The sequence below is a fragment of the Grammomys surdaster genome, unplaced genomic scaffold (assembly GCF_004785775.1).
Source record: "Grammomys surdaster isolate TR1022 unplaced genomic scaffold, NIH_TR_1.0 167, whole genome shotgun sequence".
NCBI lineage: Eukaryota > Metazoa > Chordata > Mammalia > Rodentia > Muridae > Grammomys > Grammomys surdaster.
Window position 1 is genome coordinate 9,609,001 of NW_021604615.1, and position 24,821 is coordinate 9,633,821.

The 24,821-nt window shown below is 51.3% G+C and overlaps 1 protein-coding gene across 4 annotated transcripts; it reads left to right on the forward strand.

Annotated features, from left to right (window-relative positions):
- The first annotated feature begins 368 nt into the window (after window positions 1-368).
- Kbtbd11 (kelch repeat and BTB domain containing 11) lies at window positions 369-24,518 on the forward strand. 4 transcript variants are annotated; one of them, XM_028766356.1, is made up of 3 exons: window positions 369-451; window positions 549-604; window positions 17,858-21,315. In XM_028766356.1, exon 3 carries the CDS (start codon window positions 18,602-18,604, stop codon window positions 20,501-20,503), a length of 1,902 nt encoding a protein of 633 aa, XP_028622189.1. In that variant the 5' UTR covers window positions 369-451; window positions 549-604; window positions 17,858-18,601; the 3' UTR covers window positions 20,504-21,315. The 4 variants fall into 4 exon arrangements, with proteins under 4 accessions (XP_028622189.1, XP_028622188.1, XP_028622190.1 ...); XM_028766355.1 differs by having other exon boundaries at window positions 404-455; XM_028766357.1 differs by lacking the exons at window positions 369-451; window positions 549-604 and adding an exon at window positions 798-1,097 and having other exon boundaries at window positions 17,858-24,518.
- The last annotated feature ends 303 nt before the right edge of the window (window positions 24,519-24,821 follow it).

Consider the following 24,821-nt stretch of genomic DNA (forward strand, 5'->3'; position numbering starts at 1 on the left):
TCTCCACCCACCTGTAAATGGAGACACACTAAGAGAACTCAAGAGTCACGTATTTGAGGACAACCTGAAATTAATAATAAAACGTAATGAAAATTATTTCAGCTCCAAGATGGCCTATTTATATTGTAACCAACAGGAACGGAAGGATTAATGCCAGCAGTTTGTAGCTTTCTGCCCGGGGTTGATGCCTGGCTATTGATCAAGAAGGAAGGGTTTTTACAGCTTTGGTGTTGAACTCAGCAGGACTGGTGGTATAAATTGGCCAAGAATATCAAAGCAGAGAAGGAAGCAAATGTTCAAGTCTTCTGTTCTCTGAAATCTGGCCATCGGTAATTTGCATAAAGACACATTTACCCTGGGACCAACCCTGATTTGACACACACCCCTCAAGTTACCCCAGGCTGCCCACATAAGAGGGCCTGTCTAGACACCAGGAAATGTCCACTAACCGGTTGGTCAGTTTCACTATCCGGAACTTAAGATTCTAGACTCTATCGGGATGTGGGCAATACATTTTTAATTACTATGTGTGGCTTTGCTTCTTACAGATGCTCAGCGGGACCAGGATGCAATGCTGGAAGTCGAACAGCCAAGAGCACCCTAGGTGGGGCAAAACTCGCGGCGGACACCTGTTCCTGGTGTTTTTTCGGGTTTGGGGAGGGATCAACAGGTCATGCCCACAGGATGCAGCGGGGTCTCTTTACTAGAGGTGCCCAGTGCACCATGGAGCTGTTGTTAAGGCCAGAGGCTACCAAGAGCGAGCTCCCAGCCTCTGTTCACTCGGTCTGGAATGGGTTAAGTGCGGAGGCACAGGAGCTGCTGCGGGCTGTTGCGGGGCACAGCACACCCTAGAACCTAGGAGGGCTGGCTCAGCCGCAGCCCCTGCCGGCGGACCCCCAAGCCGGAGGCGGCGGGCGGGGACCGCGAGGTGCACGCGCGCCGGGCCCGTGGGCGGCCTTCCAGCTCGCGCTCCCTCCAAGCGCAGGGCACACGCAGGAGTAATGGGCCGCTGCCAACCCAGTGGTTGGCGCGCGTGCGGAGGAGCCCGGCGCGCTCCCGGCGTCGGGCAAGCGCACAGAATCGCAGCGCTCGCACAGGTGCGTAGAGGGGTCGCTCGCCCCGGGGGCGCTCGCACAGGTGCGCGCGAATGGTCGCGTGCGCATGCGTGTCACACACCCCACCCCACGGCCAGGCTGCGCGTCCTGGGCTCGGGTGGGTTGCAGGGGTGGAGGGAGAGCGGCGAGCTACGAGCGGTGAGGTAGGGGCCCGGGTGCGGCCTGGGGGACTCCAGGAGGATGGAGGAACCTTGGGGGTGGGAGGCAGGGATGCTGCTCTTGGAGGGCAGTGGGAACTGGTTCGGGATGGGGGGGGGCGGGTTGCTCCAAGACAAGCACCGGGTTGGGCGTGGGAGGCCGACGGGAGACAGTGAGTCGCCTGCGGGCCCCTCCCTGGCATGGGTCTGGCCGCTCTCCTCCTGCTACCCTGTGGCGCTGGGTTCTTTATTGGGGGGGGGGGGCTCAGGGATTAGGCTCGGAATGTGGACATGATTTGGAGGACCGGGGTGGGGACCCCCTAGGCTGTCCCTTGACGCCACGGGTAGTCTGTGGGACGCGTGGGCTGTGGCCCAGCTACGGTATTCCTTCGGGGAGCCTCGGCTCCTAGAGCCAGACAGTGGGTCGGGGATGCCTGGTGGCCTGCGCGGGTACGTGCCTGACAGCACGGTGGGGAGGGGGGTAGAAGGAGGAAAGCGCGCTGCATTTAAATTAGGACCGAGTGCGCGGCTCGCCTTCATCCCAGGAAGAGGTTGGGAGTGGAGCCCGAGCCTTCCTGGAACCTTGCCAGCCCCGCTGTGCCGCTGGGACAACCCCCTCCAGGGCCAGGGCGGTGGGGGCAGGTCCTGCCGAGTTCCCCTCCGTTGGCCCGCTGCACCTGTAGCGTTAGACACGCGAGTTTTCACTCCGACATTATTTAGCTTTCCTAAAGAACTACTTCTTTTTACCCCCTGCTGGTGTCGGTTCCAGGGACAGGAAAAAAATGAGCTCTTTCCCTTCCGTTTACCCCATTTGGGAGCTTATCTTGAAGTTCCCAGCACCTTTCAGCACCCAGGGAAGAGTCCTTGGTTCCCCGTCGGTTCCCATCACCCCACTCCTTCACGAGGAATTACAGTTACTCAGTCTCTAATTAGTAACCCTTAAGGCTGTCAATGGCGTCGTTAAGCCTTTCATCCTGAGCGGTTCCTATTATTAGACAATCCGCCCCACTCCCTCCTTCCCCGGGCCCGGGCCAAACAGTGCCAGGCAGAAGGGAGCTTTTCTGGGTACCAGAGATGCTGGGGGGGGGGGGAACAGCGTCCCCAGGCTGATTGACTAGGTGTTCCAACGCTCCCTTCTGGTGTAACTCAGCTAAGGTTCTCATGTCTTCAGAGCTTTTCATATCAACTACGAGAAATGGCTCATCATATTATTAGGAAAATACTGAGGAGAAATAAAATATTTTGTTTATAGTATGTAAGGTCATCTCTGGTTTAGGAGGAGGGAGAGAGCATTAAATGCGTCTTTCTGTACAAGCCCTCCCCAGCAACACCATTCTGGGGGCCATTACACCCTGTGTCTACTAGATCTTTGGGTCACAGTCTGGGTCAAATCACTATTTTGTTCCCACCCACCCACGAGGTCGGTGGTCTCTGATGGGGTATGTTCGGTACAGTCCCAGCATGAACAAAGGGGCTTGATGGTGTCTCCTTGCAACGCGCTCTCCCTTTGCCAGCGCTCCATCTAGGCTCATATTTCAGATGTTTCCTAAACACCACGGCGTAGATTACTGTGTAATAACAGCTCGGTGCAAATCTGGATCCACTTAGGCAGTTACGCTGATTCTCTGAACCGCCCTGCATCGAGGCTGTGGTCAGAACAGACTGTGTCAGCTGGGTGTCGGGGACTGCGTGGAGCAGAGCAGGCTGCCTCCAGTGGAAACCAGCCCAGTCTCCCACGAGTCCCTGTAATCCTGGGATGTTTGCCCTGTTCTGGAAGCCATGAACTGCTATCTCGCTAACAGCCTTGGTTTCTAGCTTTTCTCTTGAAACTATTGTGGTTATGCATTGAGAGTGTTAGTACCAGCAAATGTTTAGAGATCACTTACAGTCAGCGACTTTCATAATAAAATGCAAACTTCTAGGAGTTTACACGTTGGAAACATTCTGGCTCCCGCTAGACATAGTATCATAATTAAATATTGCCTTGGAAACTCAAGTTACCTCGAGTCCTGGCAGTACTGTTCAAATGGCTGCACACTCTTTCCTTTTAGCGATGTCTGTTGATGTCTGTGAGTATGGCACAGTCTTTGGTGCTAGGTACAGAGTTCTGGATAACAGACCTGTGCATCTTAGACTCAAAATCAGAGAAAGGTCTGAAGCATTTCCTCCCAATAACTTGCGAAGAATACACTCTGAAGGAAGTGTATACATCTCATAAGTATATAGAACGGAGGCTCCTTGTGTGGCAAGGGGCTTGGTATGGTGTTATCAGCAGTAGCTTCATGTGCAAAGGCCCTGTGGTATGAAACCAATCAGTAGAGAAGGCCAGAGAGGAGCCCTTGGAGAGCCTGCCTTAGGTCTGTGGTTTTATTTCAGTTCACATACACTGACGAAGCTCGAGATTGGGAGGCTGGGTGGAGTTGCATGTGGTTCAGTTTTGCAGAACTGAGATCCTGCATCAAAGGGAAATCCTGAAGTTGGCTGGTGTGGGTAAGACTTTGCATAAATAAAAGGTGTCATCGTTTTAGTTAAGAAGTCTTAGAGCCATGCAGCTTTGGTGTCTGTGTTCGCTCTATCTCGGATCTCTGAGCCACATTCAGCTTTTGCTGGTGTGGCGGGCTCTACACAGGATTGGACCTATGCTTTTAGAAGCACCAGTCAGTGTAACCATTTAAAACACACATCCTGTGAGACTGAGCCTTCGTCTACTTCCCACCTAGGATGCAGTCCTCAATGCTACATCGAGACTCCTGTTCAGTTCGTTAGGGCCGAGAAAACTCTGTGCCTTGAACAATAGCATCCATTCATTTTGCTTTCGGTCACACAGTCTCAGGGGTGGCATGTCTGCCAATTGGTGCCAGATGTGGCAGCCTAAAGGCAGGGCTTGAGTCACGAAAGGCTGTTCTTCACGTCTGGCATGGCTGGACAGAGGCAGCTAGGCCTCTTAGTTATCTCTGTGTGTCCGCTTCTCCCCTGGTGAATGGTGGGGCTGTGAGGAGTATATCCGAAGAAAGAGTCCCGCAGAAGCCTCGTCACTTTTCCCTGAGGAGCCTTTAAAGTCACAGTGTCATTCACCACAGTCCCGGCCTGCTGGCTGGAGTCGATGGAGGTCGCCATTCAAGGAGTGGGTCACATCTAAGGGGTGTCTTTGGAAAGTATCACCTGTCACAGACCTCCAGCTGTTAATTCAGCCCCCCTCCCCCCGACACCACCTCGAGATAAGGGTAGAAAATCTCAATACCTCACGATCTTGTGGGGTCAGAGTTTAAGTCGTGTTACAGGGTGAAGGAGCTGCCTTGGGCCAGAGCCTTCACTAGGACCCCTTCCTATTCATTTGAGGGCCTATCCATCAAAAAGGGAAGATGTTTGCCCGACGACACCCACGGGTACCATGGTGGGTACAGCACAGGGTCATTGTTGGTCATGTTAGCATTCCTCAAACAGCCACGGGGGCATGGGTGCCTTCGTGAAAGAGTGTGTGTGGGTGTGTGTGCACACACGCATGTGTGAGTGTGTACATGCAGGTACGTGTGTGTGCATGCATGTGTATGAGTGTGCATTCGAGTATATGTGCATGCATGTGTGTGCGCACACATGCATGAGAGAGAGAGAGAGAGAGACAGAGAGACAGAGAGACAGAGAGACAGAGAGACAGACAGACGGGCAGACAGGTGCTGTGACAAAAATACCTGCCAAGCAGTCTAGGGGGAGAGGGATTTAGTCTGGCTCAGTATTTGATCTGGCTGGTTGGGTCGCATTCAGTTCAGAAGCAGCGAGAAGATGAATGTTGCTGCCCGGCACGCTTTCTTCAATTTTAGCATAAAGACGGTACCTCCCACATTCAAGGTGGCTCTTCCCCTCAGAGGTGAGTCTTCTAGATGACTCCGAATCCAGTCAGGTTGACAATGAAGATGACCTGTGACAAAGCCCCCACTGGTAGGATAGCTCAGCAGGCAACGGCTCCAGGTCCTGAGCTTTGAATGTGATTGTTCTCCAGTACTCATATTGAGGCATGGTCCCAGTTATGGTTTGGGCATAAAGTGACCCCTGAAAGGCTGTCCTGGAGGCTTGGTTCCTGACAACATGTCATTGGTCACTTGGAGGTTGGTGCTGCTCCCGTGCGGGCTCTTGTAGGACTTGGTTCATCGTGAGTGTATCCCTCAGGTTTTGCATCTTGTGTCGGCATCGCTTGCCTTGTGCTTTTGGCTCTTCCTTGAAGCAGCACCAAGATCTGTGCCAGAAGACATGCCATCGGCCGGTGCCATGTCTCTTCCAACTCCTCAGAGATAAATAACTTTCTATGTTTTATAAATTTCCCAGCTCAGGTGTGTAGGAGGAGCTAAGGTGGGAGGAGTAAGGAGAGGAAGAGGAGGAGTTGGGAGAGGAAGAGTAAAAAGGAAGAGGAGAAGCTAGAGATGTAGGAGGATGTAGAACCACACAGGTATGGAGAGCAGTTGTGGGGAACAACTTATAGGTTAACAATTAGGTTAGCTAATTGGGATACAACTCTCTTTGTATGGGAATATTGTTATTAATCATTATCAAACTTATAAAGCCTTTGATTAATCTATAAGAATTAGAGTCTCATTCTCTTACTGGGCCTGCATGGATGGTAGAATAATCTGGGCAATGCCCAGCCTTGCGGAGACATTGTGGAAAATTGGCAGAGCCGTCTCTCACGCTGGCATCTAGTGGGTGGCAGGGCTGGTGTTTCTGGCGGGCAGGTTCTAGCTGGAGCCTGCACGTGGCCTCAGGCCGAGAAACAGGTAGCCGGGCTAGGCAGAGCCGCTGTAACTTAGATAGTCGGCCTGAGCCTGAGGCCGTTTTAAATACTACAACACAGGTGTTCAGTTACAATCACAGGAAGTGTGTTAGCATACCACAAAGAGCTGGCGGTGCAGAGTGAACCTGGAGCTTGGGTTCTCTCTCCCTCAGACACCTCCATCTCCTCCTAAGCTGTGGACTGATCAGGTAAAGCACTCCTCAGAAGACAGAGGGCATCTTGATTCACTCAGTCTGCTCGCCTTGTGCTAATCTTGCCTCAAACTGCCCCTGGTTATAGTAGACTGGTGTTGGACTAAACACCCAGATAGTGTAGCATCCCTGCAGGAATGATAAAAGTAACCATTTTCCATCTCTTGGTGGGAAGGGAACTGAGAGGCAGATAGACCCCTTTCTCACAGCTACCCTGAGATAACCGGGCACAAGCTAGCGATACTTCTGTCCTGCCCCACAGTACCATCAGAGCCTAGCACGCTGCTTGATTTTCTACTGAGTCTCTCTCCTTTAGCTGGTGCTGGCTACATCTCACCCCATCCAGTTTCCTATTGTCTTAAAATGCCTAGAGTTTTCAGCTGTCTCTGGGGAATCCATGCCTCTGGACAAAAGCCCCACCCGCCCATCCCATCTGTCCAAAGTGCTTCCTTTACTCAGTCAGACTTCTGCAAGGCTGCTGCCAATACAGGGCTTACAGTTCCCACCGGCACTAGCTCTGCCGGAGAGGAGCCACAGAATCCTGTGCTTCCCTTTCCTGTTTTCCAACTCAGTGAGGTAGGGTCTCGGTAATCACAGAGCAGACAGCTAGAGAAGGATAAAATGACCAGGACCTCAAACCACCAAACACCAAAGGAAAGGCGAGAGGAAATCTTACTCACCAGCGCTCACCTCGTCCATAATGTCGGTTAAATTCTCCAAAAGAACACACTGCAGCTATTTTCCAGATAAGATTCAATTAATGCTACCTGTGAGAGACAGGCTTCACTTTTAAGGATAAACTGAATGAAGTGAGGGGCAGAGAGTTCTACCATGTGAAAGGACCCATGGGACCGTGGGTGGCTGTGCTTGTGTCCGATGAAACAAATCGGGACCTTTACGGCCAGACAAAGGCACTCGGTGCTTCAGAAGCACATGCAATGACAGTAATTAGAACAGTAGTCTTAATCAGAGTGACTGTTGCCTTGGAGAAACACCATGATCAAAAGCGACTTGGGGGAGGGAAAAGACTTATGTGGCTTACACGCCCACATCACTTACAGTTCATCATTGAAGGATGTCAGGTCAGGAACTCAAGAGACAGGAACCTAGAGACAGGAACTCATACAGAGGCCATGGAGGAATGCTGCTTACTGGCTTGCTTTTCAGGGCTCACTCAGCCTGCTTATAGAATCCAGGACCATCAGCCCAGGCAGGCATCACCCACAATGGGCTGGGTCCTTTCCACGAGTTATTAATGAAGAAACTGCTCTATAGGCTTGCCTACATCCCGATCTTACAGAGGCGTATTCTCAGTTGAAGTTCCCCTCCTCGGATGACTGTAGCGTGTGTCAAGTTGACATGAAACCAGCCAGCACAAATAGCAGCAACAATAATAATACAGAGATGGGCTTATCAGGCAGGCAGTGTTAAGTTGCTGAACTCACTTCTTCATGGAGCCAGGTGTTTCTTGGAAGATTGACAAGGCATGCAGCTGGCTGGCATGGCAAGAGCTAGCGGGGACCTGCTGGAGACCACTGCTTGCCTTGGCTAATTTCTGTGTCCTCCCCATCCCAAAGGAGAGGGACACCTGGAGCTCTGCCTTAAGACTCAGCCTGTTCCTTTCCACGTGGTTTCTATCTTGCTGCCTTCTCTGCTTCTATTAGATAAAGTACGATACTCTTACGAGTGCCCAGAATATGCTCTCATGCCCAGGGAAGTTCCTGTATAAACAAAAAGTGCCTTTGTAATACTCCTGAGACCCTCTCAGAGAGAAGATGTTGATGTCTATAGGCAGGCTACCGGCAGGAGCTGGAAGGGTATTGGGCCACCAGTCATGCGACCTTCAGCCCCAATGGGAGGTAATTCTAACTGCATGGTACCCTGAGCCAAGGTTGTGTAGCAGTCACCCCTTACCTCACACTTTACCCTGGTCTGGTATACTTGAGAAGTTTCTAGCTTCCAGAGGGTATCAGTGCTGGAGCGTGGGGAGAGGCCTCCCGTGACACAGCTCTCTGAAGTCACACCTGTCACAGCAGATCTACAGCCTCACCGTTCCAGGGTGGCCAGGAGGTCTTGCCAAGTCCTGGCCCAAGTGGGAGCTCCTGAGCGTGCTAGGGAGGCAGCCTTCAAACCTGCACGTCAGGAGAAAATGAAATAAAGATGAATGCTGGCTACCCCTGAGGAGCCAGCGAGGGTAGAAACATCTGGAATTCATCTTATCAAGTTCATCTCAGGGCCTGATTATAGGCAGATTTTCATCCACAGGTGTCTCCACCTCTCTGGTCCTTGGGACAGAAGTGGCCTTCTTGCTCTTACAAATCAGACCACAGGTTCTGATGTCCTCGTCCACAGCCATGGTTAAGCTGTGTCAGTGAGGAGGACCCTTCTCACCTCTTCTCTGCTCCATATCCAGTCACCCAGTCACCTAGACTTTCATGTGACCACACCAGGTGCCCCACCTCCATCTTCCTATTCAATCTTATCAGTTCCAGCCCTCCTCTTCCTGACATCCAAACAGGAAGTGTGGCTTTGCACACTAACTGTGATGAAAAGACTCATGTTTTCCCTCTGGACCCGAAGCAGTTAACTTGTGCTGTTCAGGCTGAACAGGAAGCTCCGGTTCAATAACATCCTATATTTGAGAACTGAGCAGACAGTTCTCATGATGTAGGCACGGTGGAGGAGAAGAGCCATGAAGCTGGAGGCTGGCTGAGGGCTCTGGTCTGGTGTAAGTTTGCCCCAGCCATGTATTCTGCTGCTCTGACTAGAAGACACAGTTTGAGACCTGCCTGTACTTGGGCAATCCTCATCCTGCTACCACTGTGTGACCTTACCCAAATTTTACTCCTGTAAACCCAAGAGCTTAGAACTTCAGAAATGACACCCTGTGAGTGTTCATTTCGATTTCCTGTATTTCATTTGCCTAGAACAGGAGTAACCATATCAGTCACTCACCTGTCAGGCACAAGAACATGGAACCCAGCTGAGTCCTGCTGCCTGGTGACAATCTTACTTTGTCTGGGATTTTGCACCTTGTGTTTAGTGTCGGTTGACTCACTCCACTGGAAAGCCTCTCACCAAAGTATTCAGAGTAACAAATTATAAACTAAAAGACTTTGGATAAATGGCAAGTGTCAAGAAAGGAACATTCCCGTTTCTGAGAGTGATCGTTATTGTTGGGCCTTTGATGTTCACCCATTCTGAGAAACTCCCACAGCACAGAGCCGGAGGGAACGCCCCTGCGCTTCACAAGTGCACGCTGCACAAAAGACCCACCTCACCCTCCTTCCTGTGTTTTCTCTTTAGAAATGGCAGGCAGCACCTTTATATTTTATAAAGCATGCAAGTGGCATTATAGAGTGACATCCGGAAAGCTTCAAAAAGTCGGACTTGTGTTGTGGGATTCGCACTGATTGGCTTGTACAGGTTTTAGTTCCTTGATTTGAAGGTGAAGTTAGCAGTGTTGCAAAATAAGAATCAAAATCTTTTATCTTTTGTCCACATCTGAAACGACTAAGCAGACTAAGCAGGCACCCCCACCCCTTCACAGCACGGGGGCTGGTTTCCTTCTTTAAAAGTCTCTGATGGTCCTGCTTATAACCAAGGTGACAACTCTGTGGCCACTCAAGATCCTGCTGCCCCACTGTCTTCTGAGGTTCCCTACAGTTCCATTTGCCACTCTCCTGAGGAGCCAGATTTACTCCCACAGGCCTTACCCCCAAGGATCCCTCTGGCTCCAGAGTAAATTTCAAATTCTTTGAGAGCATCAACTGGCCTGGAAGTCAGGTTCTGTCATGACACCCTTGTGTCCCTTCCTAGCTGATCATGGCATCTGATTCTATTGGAACATGTGCTGGCTCTGTTTGTCTCCTCCTGATACAGTTCTGGGGCTGAGGACTAACTGATGTCTTGCCCCATTCCGGCGCTCGTTCCTGTGTACCGAGCACACGGCAGGTGCTGGGTACTACCGGTAAGTATTTTTCAGTGCAGAAGCATCCGTCAGAGCCTGAGTGGATGGTTGGAAAGACTGCAGATTCATCAGCCCAGGTGGTCTTTATGACACGATGACCTGTCACTGATGAAACATTCAGTGTTGATTTTGGGTTCACGGAAGAGTTGACAATCAGGCTGACCTGGGCATTGCCAGGGATTGGATGTCTCAGCTATAAATGTGAGGTAGACTAAAAGTCTGTATACCTTTTCCCCAGGTCTTAGTGATTCTGGGTGTTTGTGCTTTGTATTTCTCCAACTTCGCTTGAGTCACCAAGAGGGGCAAACACTTAGGATTTTCAGGATATTCCGTTTGTCTCTGGGCATGTGTTCTCATGTGGCAGGGGCACAGCTTGAGTCCTCTGACCTGCAGGTCCTTTGAGTGACCGAGCATTTAATTCCAACCCCTCTCTGTCAATAACACAAGTCTGATTCCAGTGGGCTTGTCTGCCTTGTACCAGAAACAGCGTGGATGGAGCTGCTCTGGACACCGGGTTTGACCGATCCCATCCTTGAGTGTTGGTCCTCACACTCATCATAGTACATACATCTCATCACAGTAAAGATGGAGCCCATAGGTTGAAGCTAATCCCTGTGTGTGTCTCAGAGTAGTTGGATATTAAAACATCCATAATTAGATGGATGAAACAGATTGTTACATCTACTATCTCATGACCTGATGTCCAACTGGATTAGTGGAAATGTAATTAGTGGAAATCTCTCTAAGCGATACTTCAGATCCCTCCGAATAGCTTTCATCTGGTGGTAGTCAACGGTCCTGGGGAAGAAATGGTGCCTTCTCTATTACCCAGTGTGGACTGACCCTAGCATCACAGTGCAGATTCCAAGGTTAAAGCATGGTGGTGCTAGAGACTGTGACTGAGTACAAACCTTTAAACACCATGACCATTGTCATGAATTAGGTCACATAGGCTTGGTAACTAAGGACTAGGAATGCCAACTGCCTCACCTGTCCTCTCCAAGGCCATCTGTGGACTGTACAGGGACAATTGTGGAGCCACTGCTGGGCTTTGTCTGATCATTTGAGACCATGCACCCAATATCTCTGAGTACAGAACATTTCTTGTCTCTTAAGACTGTGTAGCTGTTCTGCTAGTCCCCTGCATGGTTGGGTTGGTGGCCACAGCTGTGGAAGCATACCTCATGGGTGCTGATGGTATGTAGCTCCCAGACCTCAGATACCTGCAAGCCGGATAAAGCAGGTTTGGGACCGGGCCCAATCTAGTGTTCTGTCTTGCTTTTACTTTCCACTTCTTAGTTCTTTTCATTTGCTTGCTAAGTTATACCACACACACACACACACACACACACACACACACACACACACACTTACCACATACCCCAGGCAGGGCAAGTTTTCCCTTAGTTTAAGCTTAAAACCTACTGGGGCAAATGCTCTCTTTGGTGCCACCCTAAGCCTACCTTCAAGCCTCTCGTGACCTCAAGGTCTGCACGGAGCTTGCCAAAACATGGCCATGAACATAGTTCTGTGACTGGTATTCCATCGGGGCCAAAGGGGACGTTTGGTAGGGTGACACTCTTCCCCAAAGGGACAGTAAGAGGGCAGAACCTACTAGATTCAGTGCTTCTAGAGCTAACTATTGGGATGTCAACACCCTGGAGTCCCAGCTCACAAGCGACAGATGTGCAAGGTTTGTAGAACAGCAGCAGGAGGGCGGTAGACACACTCAGGCTGCACCATGTCAGCCTGCTCTGTCTCGTGAGCAGAGGCACCTATAGATCCCGCAGAGTCTGTCCACAGTGATTCGACTTTAGGGGTGGATGGCTTTAAAGCCGTCTCTCCTTTGAAAAGTGCTCTTTCAGCATCACACTTCCTCAGAGGATGCTGACATCCTTGGAGTTCAGCTGCACCTGTGAGCTTCTGAGAACTCCAACCTTGGCTCAGGCCAGTTAGTCAGGAAGCTGGAGAAGAGACCCTACCCCAATCAGCAGCCTTGTCGATTGTACAGCGGGAGATGAGATTCCTGTTTCTTGGGTTTGGGGTGTTTGGTACTGTTCCTGCATACAGGGAAACAAATGTCAGTTGCTCTTCAGTGACTGGCCAGGCTCGGGGGTGCAAGGGGATAAAGGGGGAGCAAGGAAACCCATGAGAGTTCTGATGGTCAGTCTGTGTCAGAACAGTGAGGGGCAAGTGTAAGGAGCACCTGGGCGAGGAATTTAAACACGGGTGCTTTTTGGGTGGGAAAACTTCACAAAGACCAAACAAGGCTACTGCCCAGTGTTTATACATTTGAGACTTTTAAGATATGGCTTTTATGCTCGAAAATCTGCAAGTTATATGATTACAAAACCAAAGAGGTTTATTTCTTTGAATATTAGGTCTGACAGCACACACCTGTAAATCCCAACACTAGGGAAGCAAGAAGGTCTCTAGCTTGAGGCCAGACAAGGCTGTGTGGCAGGGTAAAGTTTAGCATGGGCTGTAGAGTGAAGTTCTGTCTCAGGGGACCTGTCTCAGGGGAGAAAGCAAAAACAGGAGGACTCAGTGCAGTTATCCACAGAGGATGAGCTCCACCTCGCCAGCAGACAGCATGTGGCCGCCAACCCTGTGAAAGGCCTGTCATCTCTCTCATACATCATAGGGTGTGTTGTGCGTTGTATGCTTCGGGGTATTTTTTTATGGGTTATTTTTTTATATCCCTCATTAGTGAAAGTTCTCAGATTTCAGGGTCCTGGGGTTGGGGGGACACACTGAAGTGGCTTGTCCTTTCGAGCAGATTTATTAGCTATTAATGTCATAGACATACAGTATGGCAGGGAGTATAAAAAGTTCAGACCTGTGCGTCTAACAAGGGGCCTCTCAGAGGTTTCAGAGTGCACGAGGGTCCTATGCCACGCAGCTGATGAGCAGCCTATCACGCACGGTTGTTGTTGAGTTCACTCTTGATTGCTATGGTCGGTCGATTGGATATGGATGAGCCACAGGTGGCCCTGGTGGTGCAGGGAGATGGGTGAGCTTCCTTCTGGAAAGTCAGGATTACAGGTTCAGTTCAAGGAAAGTCAGAGTGTGGGGGCTGTCATTTATTTACAGGAACTGTGAGGCGGGGCGGGGGGAGGATGAGATGATGGTGATGGGCTGCTGTATCTAAACATGGCGGCCTCTGTAACCCTAGCCACACAGGACAGTTACCATTCATTCAGCTCCTTGCCAGGGATGGACCGGTTATAGTGATCTTCCTCTTACTGAATGTCACGTCTTCATGAGTGAGATGAGGATCATCAGTACCACACGTGGCATTGATCCTACGTCAGCATCCTCTGGCTGTGGTACCCGAGGCCAGCTGTGATTGGCGCAGGTACCATGGAACGTGAGCTTAAGGGATACGAATTTTGGCTCACAGGAGAAAGGAGGTCGCTAAACAAAGCTGCCTGTCCGGACATACACACCTCACATCCTTGTGTGTCCACCATCTTGAGTTTGTGGGCACACATTATCTCCAGAGCTGCCGCAACAGGGAAGGCTCTGGTGGGTTTTGTCGGGTGGAGGGAAAAGTGCATAGCGAGTGGAAAGATACTGTCCTGCATCTCATCTGCTGGGCCAAGGAATCGGGTTGCATTTATTGGCTCTTGACTATGAAGCACTAGGTGTGGGGAGCAAAGACACTTTCCCCAGGGAGCCTGTGGTCCTGTAGGTGTTGGGACACACTCATGATGTGGGAGAGACACAGGGGAGGTTGATCTTTATGAACGTCATATCATTGAAGTTTGCCTCAGGTTTGTAAGTCCATCAACAAACTTAGAGTGAGTTGACTGTAATAAACAGAAAGCATTTTTATTTTTTAAAACAACTGGCATTCTAGTGAAGCATGGCATTTAATTTGGGATAAACTGATGCCCACATTAAACCTATAGCCCATTGTCCACATTGGGAAGCCACACACAATCCTATGCTTTTGATTCATATAAAAAAACTGAACAAACAGTAACTTAGTGTTGTTCACATACTTTTAAGGTCTAGAAGGTCATATTCTCACGGAGAAAATGATGTGCAAATTATATATAATTAAGTCTAGCTATTGTGCATGATTTTCTGACCAGGTAAGGAGGAGGCTTTCTTTACCACCCATCCCTTCCCCTGCTTTTGCAAGCTCCTTCCAGCCTGTGTCCTGGACAGGCTGCCTCATCGAGGGGAGTCTGTCCTAAGGTCAAGAGCAGGCTTCAAGGGCTTCAATTACTGCACCATAATTGTGAGAGCGCTCTGCAGGAGATTCCAAGGAATTCCTCAGTCTAGAGCCAACCATAAAGCAGTGGAGGTCCACTTCCAGACCTCCATCTGGTTTAGAATTCCATGGGAATGGTCTTAGCAGAGCTACAGCTGTCTGAGTCCTTTTCTTCATTCTGTTTGCTTAAACCCTCCTAACTTCTGAAGGCTGGTATAGCTTACAGTGAATACTCTGATATGAGCATGGCTATTCCAATTGAACATCTACCGAAGCTTCCCTGAACATAGCTCCACATGAGAACAGGAGGGAAGTGGGTTCACACCAGCGTCAGAGAGCTCAGTCACTCACTCCCACAGAAAGGCTGTCAGGAAGCTGCGTACCTGGGGCTTTTGTGTAAAAGTGGGCTGGCTGCTCTGTTTCCAGGTTAAGCCTCTGTAAATGGGCACCTTACTCCTACGAGGAAGCAAGAGATACCCCCAACTCTCCTTTGAGAGGGAGAGCTATGCAGTCAACCTGAGCTCCCAGCTGAGGTAACCAGAGTTCTGAAGTGTGACCCCCCGGCTCTGGTGCGGGACAGCGTGATTGTCAGGTTGCTCATAGCCTGTTTAGAGGCAGCTTCATACAGGTGTGGTTGACAAGTTGTGCTGCGTTTTGTAGGGTGTGTGCTGCTGGCTGTCACAGGGTGACAGGAGAGCTCTTGCCTGATGAGAGAGCAGAATGAGGCTATAGCTGGGTCCTGCTCAGACCACAGGACTCATCCCACCCACCCTGCTGTCTGTGCTGAGGGCAGCATGGGACACCAAGGAATTCAGTACCATACTATTAAAGCCGTACTCTGGAAATGTGCTTCTATGAGGCATGATGGTGGTGTGTGTGCTGGGATTAAGGGCATTGTCTTAGTTAGGGCTTTACCGCTGTGAACTGACACCATGACCAAAGCAACTCTTAAAAAGAACATTTAATTGGTGCTGGCTTACAGGTTCAGTGGTTCAGTCCATTATCATCAAGGTGGGAACATGGCAGCATCCAGGCCTGGCAGGCATGGTGCAGGAGGAGCTGAGAGTTCTATCTCTACATCTGAAGGCTGCTAGCAGAATACTGGCTTCCAGGCAGCTAGGATGAAGGTCTTAAGCCCACACCCACAGTGACACACCTACTCCAACAAGGTCAAAACACCTAATAGTGCCACTCCCTGGGCCAAGCATATACAAACCATCACAGGCATTAAGAACACGGTGAGCATGCATTTGGAGGTGACTGAGTTTCCTTTCCCTGAATGAGTAGGAGGAGCTAGAGGGTTTGATCCCAGGCCTAGTGAACAGAGACAGGTGTTCCATAGGCATGGGCCAGACCATACCATTGCCATAGCATAGCTTCGGCATGTAGACCCTGGTCACTCATGGAACCTTTTTTCAGGCTTTAAGCTGTTTCTATAGGATCTTCAAATGGCCAATCCCAAGCTTCCCTTTTAGAGTCTTCTGTTGCTTGGTTCCCCTCCCAGGCTGTGAAGGAACATAAAGATACCATGGGCTTATTGTTTGTACATTCCAGGGACTGGACCACTTCCCATGTCAGACAGTTTTCTAAGGTCTGATGGTCTGCTGTCTCTCCCAGAGGCAGTGTGAAGAAAGGGCTAGCCAGGGAAGCCAGCCCAGCTTCTGTCTCATACAGTGAAGTTTCCAGACATTTCCACACGAGACCCCACATGTCCTGCTTCTGACTTCGATTTCCTTCAGTGGCTAAGCCCAGAGGAAAAGTTTGACAGCCTCTAGGGTGCTGGTGCACCTTCTCTGTGTTTGCAGTCACCCTCACATCCTCATTGCTGTGGGCCAGCAAGTCCTTCTGTTCCCTGGACTGACAGAGCTGGGCGGAGGCTTCATTGGGGTGGTCATAGATCAACCAGAGAACAGCATGACCCAAGGCTTCATGTTCCCAAACTCCCCTAATGTTACATCTCTGGAGGCTCTTACTGCAGTGGACCGGCAGGGGGAACACGCTACGTGAAATACATCTGGCATGAAGGGAACTAAAACATCTGTCTCAAGTTCCCCGATGAACATCAGCGGCAAGTGGCTGGAGTTGCCGGGTGTGGGTGGGCAAGCTGTGTACCACAGACGTCTATGGTATCTTTTTCACTAAAAGGAATACCCAATAAACAAGGGAAGAGTGTTGTTTGGCCTGGCTGTTTAAAGGGTCATGGCCCATTACATGGGGTAGGTGTGACGGCAGGGGCTTTGTCTATGGAGGTGACAGCCTGCACAGATTTTGTCATGTCCTGGCAGATGACAGAGAGGGTCTATAACCCTTGAGCCTTAGCCCCAGCTCCTAAACAGATGCATATATATCCGGGCTAGCAGTGAATGTGGCCGAAATCAAATTCATAACTTAAAACGTGAGGGTTTAAATAACTTTTGGGGGGGGTGGGTTAATGTGGCTGTGCAGGTCTCCCCAAGGAACTCTAGATGGCAGCGTCCTGTCCCAGTGTCCAAAGGTTGGGCACATCTGCTACTTCAGGCATCCACAGCCACCTCCAGCAGCAGCAAGAGCTGGGAACCATGTGTTCATATGTAAGCCCTTGAGGGGGCAGGTCACACTCAAACCGTATCAGCACTTGTGTAAGAGTGTGTGTGTGTAGAGCAGGTCATGAGATGTATAAGGCAAACATCTGAATGCTTCTCCATTGCCTGGGGGCGGGGGGAGGCGGGGAGCGATTCTCTACGTTTGCACCAGGCCCTAGTCGGCTCTGTTTTTCTTGTTCACCCTCTTCAGAAGGCTAGAGTACAACTGGACCACAATATAACCTGCCCCTCAGATCGCCGGCAAGGCAGGGAGTCATAGGCCAGTGTGTGCCAGGGCAGGTAATTCCACCGAGTGTTCTGCGGGCGACACCCACCCATATCTTCCTTGGTTGCCTTTGTCATGCTATTTGGCAGCTGCCTCTCTGAGGAAGAGACCTGATTTCAATGATGACCACAGGGGTAGCAGGGGGGAGCCTCAGGGCCAAATCCTTGGCTGAGGACATTCAAACATTTGACATATTGTTTTTTGTTTTGTTTTGTTTGTAATTGAATGAATTGTCCAGAAAAGCCAAGGGGACTGCCAACACGTTAATAAAGTTAGCAAGGTCTTGGTCCTGAACGTAATCCTACGGGGTTAAAGCTTGACATTTATAGCTGACTACTTCCAGCTTACGGAACTAGCCACGTCATCAGATTTGTTGTGGCCAGAGTCTCTTTTGGTAATACTTATTGCCTGAACTGGGTTCCTTTTAGTTCTGAGCCTGAGTAATTATTATTATTTCCTGTCCACTAAAACTCCAGTGACGATTAGCCACGTGGCCACCAGACTAGAGAGCTGACTGCACCTGGTGGAGGGCCTGGGGTAAAACCATTTCACTCACCAATGAAACTCAAATCTTTCCTCTTTCCTTCTGCAGACAGGAGCAAGAATGCGGTGAGTGACGTGGGAACCTGCCCTGAAAGGAAGCAGCAGAGGCTCCCGATGACAAATGAGGAAAACCTGGGCACACAGGAACTGCCTTTCCAGATACCCATAGGTGGAGTGGTTCCCTAGGTGATCAGCGTGGGTGCAAAGTGGCCACCCAGATTCAGACACACACCTCAGCAGAATTCTGGGCTGCACAGCTGGAGTCTGTAGAACAGAGCAGAAGAAGCTAAGGAGTTAAATATAGCCACAGCCCCTGGAGGATTTGTTGGTCTTGGGTCTACAGTACTGTGATCCAAGGTGACTCAGTAGGTCCACATAAAGTCCAAGAAAGGCCACGCTGTGGACCAGATACACTTAACCTCAGTTCTCCAAAGGAGCACACAAGGGAGCCTCAGCTCAGGGCTGTCGGATGTGCAAACTGCAAAAAAACAAAGCAAAGCAAAAAACAAAACCCTCGTTGCCACCACGCTGGTTCACCTTCGCCCCAACGGATATAGCCTGGGTTGAGGTTCCCCTTTTCGAAGTTCAGAAAGTGTTGGGTGCGTCCTCCTCACAAGAGAGGAGAGTGGGAAGGGCAAGGTGGGAGTGGCGTGAACAGGGGGTGGACATATGTGAAATCTGATCCAGTGCCAAGGAAAGGGTATGTGCTGCCATAGACCCCAGGGCAAAGCTCAGCCTCCACCAGGCTTGTGTGGCTCCTGAGCTGGCCGGCTGCACACAACACAGCCCGCTCATGGAGAACTCGGTGGCGCCTTTCGTCCTTTACCCGGGGACTGAGCCCAGGACTCCGGGAGAGGACAGCCTGCCTCTACCAGCCGAGGAAGAGGGCGCTGCGTCCCCAGCGCAGACACCCTGCAGTCTCAGCGCCTCACTGTGCTTCAGCTCCGGGGACGACTCCCCGCCGCAGTCTCGCGCCTCTGCAGCGGAGGGCTCCGAAGCCTCTCCGCCTTCCCTCCGCGGCGACCTGCGCGTGGTGGAGACGCAGTGGGATGTCAGCAGCGCCGCGTCCCCAGAGTCCCCGGAGGAGTGCGCGCGCCCGGAAGAGCCCGCGTCGCCGGAGGATGCCCCTTCCCGCCACGAGCACGCGCGTCCCGTGGGACTCGAGTCTTTAGACGAGCTCGGGGAGCCCGTGCCTGTGCCGCCCGGGGTCGGGTCCGCGCACGGAGAGCCCGACCTGGTCATCGAGGTGGCCGGTCGCCGGTTGCGGGCGCATAAGGCGGTGCTGGCGGCGCGCAGCGACTACTTCCGCGCGCGCGCGTCGCGGGACGTGCTGCGGGTGCAAGGCGTGAGCTTCACTGCCCTGCGGCTGCTGCTGGCTGACGCGTACAGCGGGCGCATGGCGGGCGTGCGGCCGGACAACGTGGCCGAGGTGGTGGCCGGCGCGCGCCGCCTCCAGCTGCCCGGCGCTGCGCAGCGCGCCACCGAGGCCATGGCGCCGCAGCTGAGCCTGGACAACTGCTACGAGGTGCTGAGCGCAGGCAAGCGACAGCGGCTGAGCGAGCTGCGCGACGCCGCCTACCGCTTCATGAGCGACCACTACCTGGAAGTACTGCGCGAGCCCGCCGTCTTCGGCCGCCTGTCCGGTGCAGAGCGAGATCTGCTGCTGCGGCGCCGCCTGGGTACCGGCCGCGCCTGTCTGCTGGCCGCTGCGCTCGGGACAACCGGGGAGCGCTCGGGCAGTCGACCGCAGAGCCCGTCCGGGGACGCGGAGTCGCGCGGGGACGCGGCCGTTTATTGCTATCAGGCGGAGGCCGGGGAGTGGCGCGAGCTGACACGGCTGCCCGAGGGCGCGCCGGCGCGCGGCTGCGGCCTCTGCGTGCTCTTCAACTACCTCTTCGTGGCGGGCGGTGTGGCTCCTGCGGGTCCCGATGGCCGTGCGCGCCCGTCGGACCAAGTGTACTGTTACAACCCGGTCACCGACTGCTGGAGTACTGTGCGGCCGCTGCGCCAGGCGCGCTCGCAGGTGCAGCTGCTGGCCCTGGACGGCCACCTTTACGCCGTGGGTGGCGAGTGCCTGCTTAGCGTGGAACGCTACGACCCGCGAGCTGACCGCTGGACTGCGGTGGCCCCGCTTCCCCGGGGTGCCTTCGCAGTGGCCCATGAGGCTGCCACCTGTAACGGCGAGATCTATGTGTCCGGGGGCTCACTCTTCTACCGCCTGCTCAAGTATGATCCCCGGCGCGATGAGTGGCAGGAGTGTCCATGCAGCAGCAGCCGAGAGCGCTCTGCCGACATGGTGGCCCTCGACGGCTTCCTCTATCGCTTTGACCTGTGTGGGAGCCGAGGTGATGCTCAGGCTGCAGTCGGTTCAGGTGGTGGGGTCAGCGTTTTCCGCTACCATTGCCTGGCCAAGCAGTGGAGCCAGTGTGCTGTACACCTGAAGCCTCCAGGCGCACCCACAGGCCTCCAGCCCTTTCGTTGTGCTGCTCTGGACGGTACCATCTACTGTGTGAGCCGCGCCGGGACCTGGCGTTTCGTGCCTTCTCAGGACACTGAGGCTGGCAGCGATGTGGGACCTGGTGGCAGTTTTGAACCCGAGCCCCTGGGATCCCCCCTGGATGTCCGGGGCATACTCTTTCCATTTGTACTCAACCTGCCTGAGAAGCCCGACCGTGGGGAGCAGGGTGCAGCCTAGAACAGGATCAGCTGGGCAGCTCCACTGCCCAGCATTTGTGGTGGTGGTGGTGGTGGGGGGGCTCAAAAGAGTGGGCTAGGGCCCCCCCCAGTGGGGGAGGGAGGGCAAAGAAGTCTCAGGAATGGAGGAAGCAGACAGGCCAGGCCGCTGGCCACAGTGCATCATGCAAACGCTTTGAGAGTAGAAGAAGCTTCTCTGGCTCCGAAGACATTTTCGCAATGCCGTTTTAAGCCTCGCTTTGCAGTGCTGGATTCTGCTCTTGCTTCGCTTGTTTAGTGGGGGGTTCATAGCTTAAAGTGTGGGAAGATACAGATAAGCCCGTGCCTAAGGGGAGAGGTAGAGGAGGCCACAGATAAAGTAGGATTCAGGTGCGGACTCAGGTAATGAGGAGCCGGCCCAATCTCCTCCGTACCATCGAGTGCGAGGTTCTCAAACCTGGATGGGGTGTTAAAGTAGGCCGGGTCTCTTTGCAACCGCAGAGAGGAGGTCAAACCCCGCTCCGAGGTTTAAAACGATAACTTATAAGGTCTGCTCGCGTGTTCGCAAGGTTTTGTAGGCTCAACTTCAAAAAGTAATCTTATCAAGTACTGAAGGCGAATCCTTGTTGACCAGTAGAGTTGTTGCCTTTGCTGGTGAAAATGTTAAGGGGCAGCATACTGAACGGGAAGGACAGCCAGCAAAGGTGAAATGACCTCAGGTCAGGAGGCTCTGGTGGCTCAGCGTGCTCACCCACTTTCCTGAGAGTGAACTAGGGCAATTTTTTTTTTCCTTCCCTAGACCAAGGATGTTAAAATCATGTTTTGACAGTCTCACACTTTGAACTCTTGGCGTGGTTATGTTTTGAACATCATATCTTCTGTGCTCCTGATGAGGGAGATTAATTTACAACCATCTCAAAGAAAGTGTGTGTGTGGGGGGGGGCGATATGGAAGAGGAAAAGGAGAAACGCCCCAGTTTTGAGTGCAGTTGAGCAAGTAAGTGACATTTATTTAACTTCCAAAACGCCCTACTAGAGTTGGAAGGAGACTCCTAGAAGACAAGGTTGCAAGGACCAAAACCAAGCCCGTTCATTTTCTCTCATGTGTTAGGAGGTTGTGCATTTGAGAATACACAGGCGGGGTTTCCTATTTATAAAGCAGGTAAGGACAGAATGGGTTCCCAGATAACTGGTTTAGATTCCATACCTAGCCCACTGTTTTCTAACAGTGGGTCTCCTCAGCATTCAGAGGAAGCTCTGCCTTCACCCTGTCATCTCTATAGAAATCGTTGGTTAGCTAGGAACTAGGTTATGCTTTATAGTCTGCTCCAAAAGGTCACAGTGAAGTGTGTTTAGAAACAGCCAGCTTGAATCTTCTGCATGACCCAGGGGAATGGAGTTTATAGTTCCTGTTTGTATGTTCTGGTCTCTCTCTGTGCTTGTCTGCGGTTACTCATAAACTAAGAGAATGTCTTGGCAACGTGGTTAATCATCTTAAGAAAAACAGACTTCCTACTGCCTGGTTTTATTGGTCTTTTTGAGGGGCATCCTGGAGAAAGGCTTGCAGAGGAGCAAAGAGGGACATTGCTTAGAGGCACACCTGCATTCCTTAAGTACCAGACTTATAGAATACTCTCGTGTGACTCTTGCCTAAGAAGCCATTCCTCTGACATTCACTTTTGAAATTGGGCCTCTGGGGTGACATGTCCCCGGCGAGGACAGATGTACACCAGACAGAAGACTCTTCCTGTGTGGGCATTGTGCCCCATAGAACACAAACGCAACCCAAGGAAGTCAAAAGGATAAATGTATTTATTTGGGAATCGTGAAAGAACATTAGTTTGTTGTCCATGAATAGAGGTGTGACTGATCTGTTTTTTGAGAACATATAAAATGTCTTGTGTCCTGCTCCTAAACGGTGACCCCCCATTGAAAAATGCTACAGGCCCTGGCATGTCTCAGCAACCATGCATTTTGTTCCTGGGATCTGGAAGACTTACCATCCATCTGTTTTAGATTCATTTCTTATTGATAATAAACAACTTAAGGGAGAGAGGTTTTATTCTGGCTCAGAGTTCAGGCTATAGTCCACAATGCTGTGGAAGTCCCAGGGCAGGACCTTGAGGGAAGAGGTGCTACTGTCCCTGCAGTCAAGAGCATTTGATGCATACTGCCTGTAATGGTTTGTATTTGTTTGGTCCAGGGAGTGGCAGTGTTAGGAGGTGTGGCCTTGTTGGAGTAGGTGTGTCACTGTGGATGTGGGCTTAAGACCCTCACCCTAGCTGCCTGGAAGCCAGTCTTCTCCTAGCAACCTCCCGATGAAGACATAGAACTCTCAGCTCCTCCTGCACCATGTCTGCCTGGATGCTGCCATGTTCCCCCACCTTGATGATACTGGACTGAACCTCTCAACCTGTAAGCCAGCCCCATTTAAATGTTGTCCTTGTAAGACTTGCCTTGGTCATGGTGTCTGTTCACAGCACTAAAACCCTAAGACACCGCCACTCAGCTCCCTGTCTCCGTATCTACACTCCCCAGACCCAGTCAGGAAATTCTGCTACCCGTAGTTAGCAGCTCTTTCCATTCCAATTAATGCAATGAAGGTAACTCCCCACAGGCATGCTCAGAGGCCCATCTTCCAGGTGATTCTAGATTCTGTTAACACCCACCTTTGCCCTACAACAAGCAGGAGTGAACTCAGTAAGGTATTGGTTCGGTACTGAGGGGAGCGGGCTTCCCCGAGATGTGTCTCCAGTGCATGAACCAGGTAGGTGCTGCCTACCTGCTGGTCCCATTCTGCCTCTAACTCCTAGAGTTTGGTTGGCGTGAGCACAGATCTGTCTGTCGGCTAAGGATCATATAAGGTTAATGTGCTTGGGACACCCATTCTCAGTTCTTAGGGCCTTAACCCTCGTACACAGACACCCCAAGTGTTTGAAAGGACAGTGTCATCTTAAGGAGTAAATGATTGACAAACACACAAAGATTGACCTTCTGTTTGCTTGACGGGTAATTGCATTTATATTGCCAAGGTTTGTTTGGAATCTTAGCAACGGGCTAATGTTTCTCTATTTTTCTTTCTGTTTTGTACTTTGGCGTGGGACAAGCCCCACCTCTAGTGCAGACACTTGGCAGCTCGGTAGACTTGGAATGTGGTGATTCTGCTTCTAAGGAAATGATGGCAGGAGTTTGCTTTACTCTAAGAAAAATGAATGTTGTGGAAATTTTGTGGGCTGCTTAATTTCTTACCTGTACTGGTTTTGTTATACAGGCAAAACAAAAACAAACAAAAAACAACAGTGTCCCTCTAGTCCTGGTGGTGTCTATGTGACCTGTTTAGCAAATTTTGTCCAGTGTTGAAACTGAGTACCTCCAAGGGTGTGCTGCTTTCTGCTGAAGTCAAGGTAGTCAGGACATGATGGTTGGAAATGTCTCATTGGCAGATGTGAGCCCAGTAGCTCTTTGGTGTAGTGTTTCACTTCAGGGACCTGACCTAGGTTACAGAAAGTTTTTATTTTGATACTTGTTTTTTTTTTTTAATGCCCCCATTTCTTCTGTAATATTATTCACAAAAAGGTAACGACTCCAGCTGAAAGTGGAACTCTATGGCACTCTAGCTGCCTCTGTGTTTATCCAAGCAGACACTTCATGGATGCTTGGCCCACATCCATGAAGAGGGCCACACCATGAGACGCTGAAGGACCTGGCAGGAAACAGGTCCTGGCAGCAGCCTCACCTGGCTCTGTGGCCAGGTTTGGGTTGAAGTAAAAGTCTACGTGTATGTGTATTCCAATGTGAGGTTGCACATTCCCCCGCCCCCTCATGCTTGGTAAAGCGCTAACTAGTACCTACTACTAACTAGTATACACACACGGCCATTTATTAAAGGTCAGCACCCATTTGAGGGAAAGTCGGGCCAGCTGTAGCTGGATGTGCAGTTATTGTGCTAACCTAGCCATAAATGCTGTAAAACCTTGTATGTTTGTCACCTGTGCCAAGACGCAATAAACCATGTGGAAACTGCCAGCGCTCCTGAAATGTTGCTGTGCTTTCTTCTCTCTGACCCTCCCCCCCAAGAACGATAGGTATGGCACATCCCAATAATAACTGGGTCCTAATGAGTCTCAAGAGACCTAGGTTTTGTCAGTGCTGCCGGCTGCTGTGGTTTCCTCTACCTCTAGTCAGCTTTGGGATGTTCATGACCTCCATGTTTTCACTTGTCCCCATGTCTAGTCAGCTCACAGCCTAATCCTGCCCTGGTCACTTGAGAGGCTGGGGCTATGGATCTGTGAAGGCTTTATGTGGTATTGTAAGATTCTGCCAGAAACCAAGGAGTGGTCA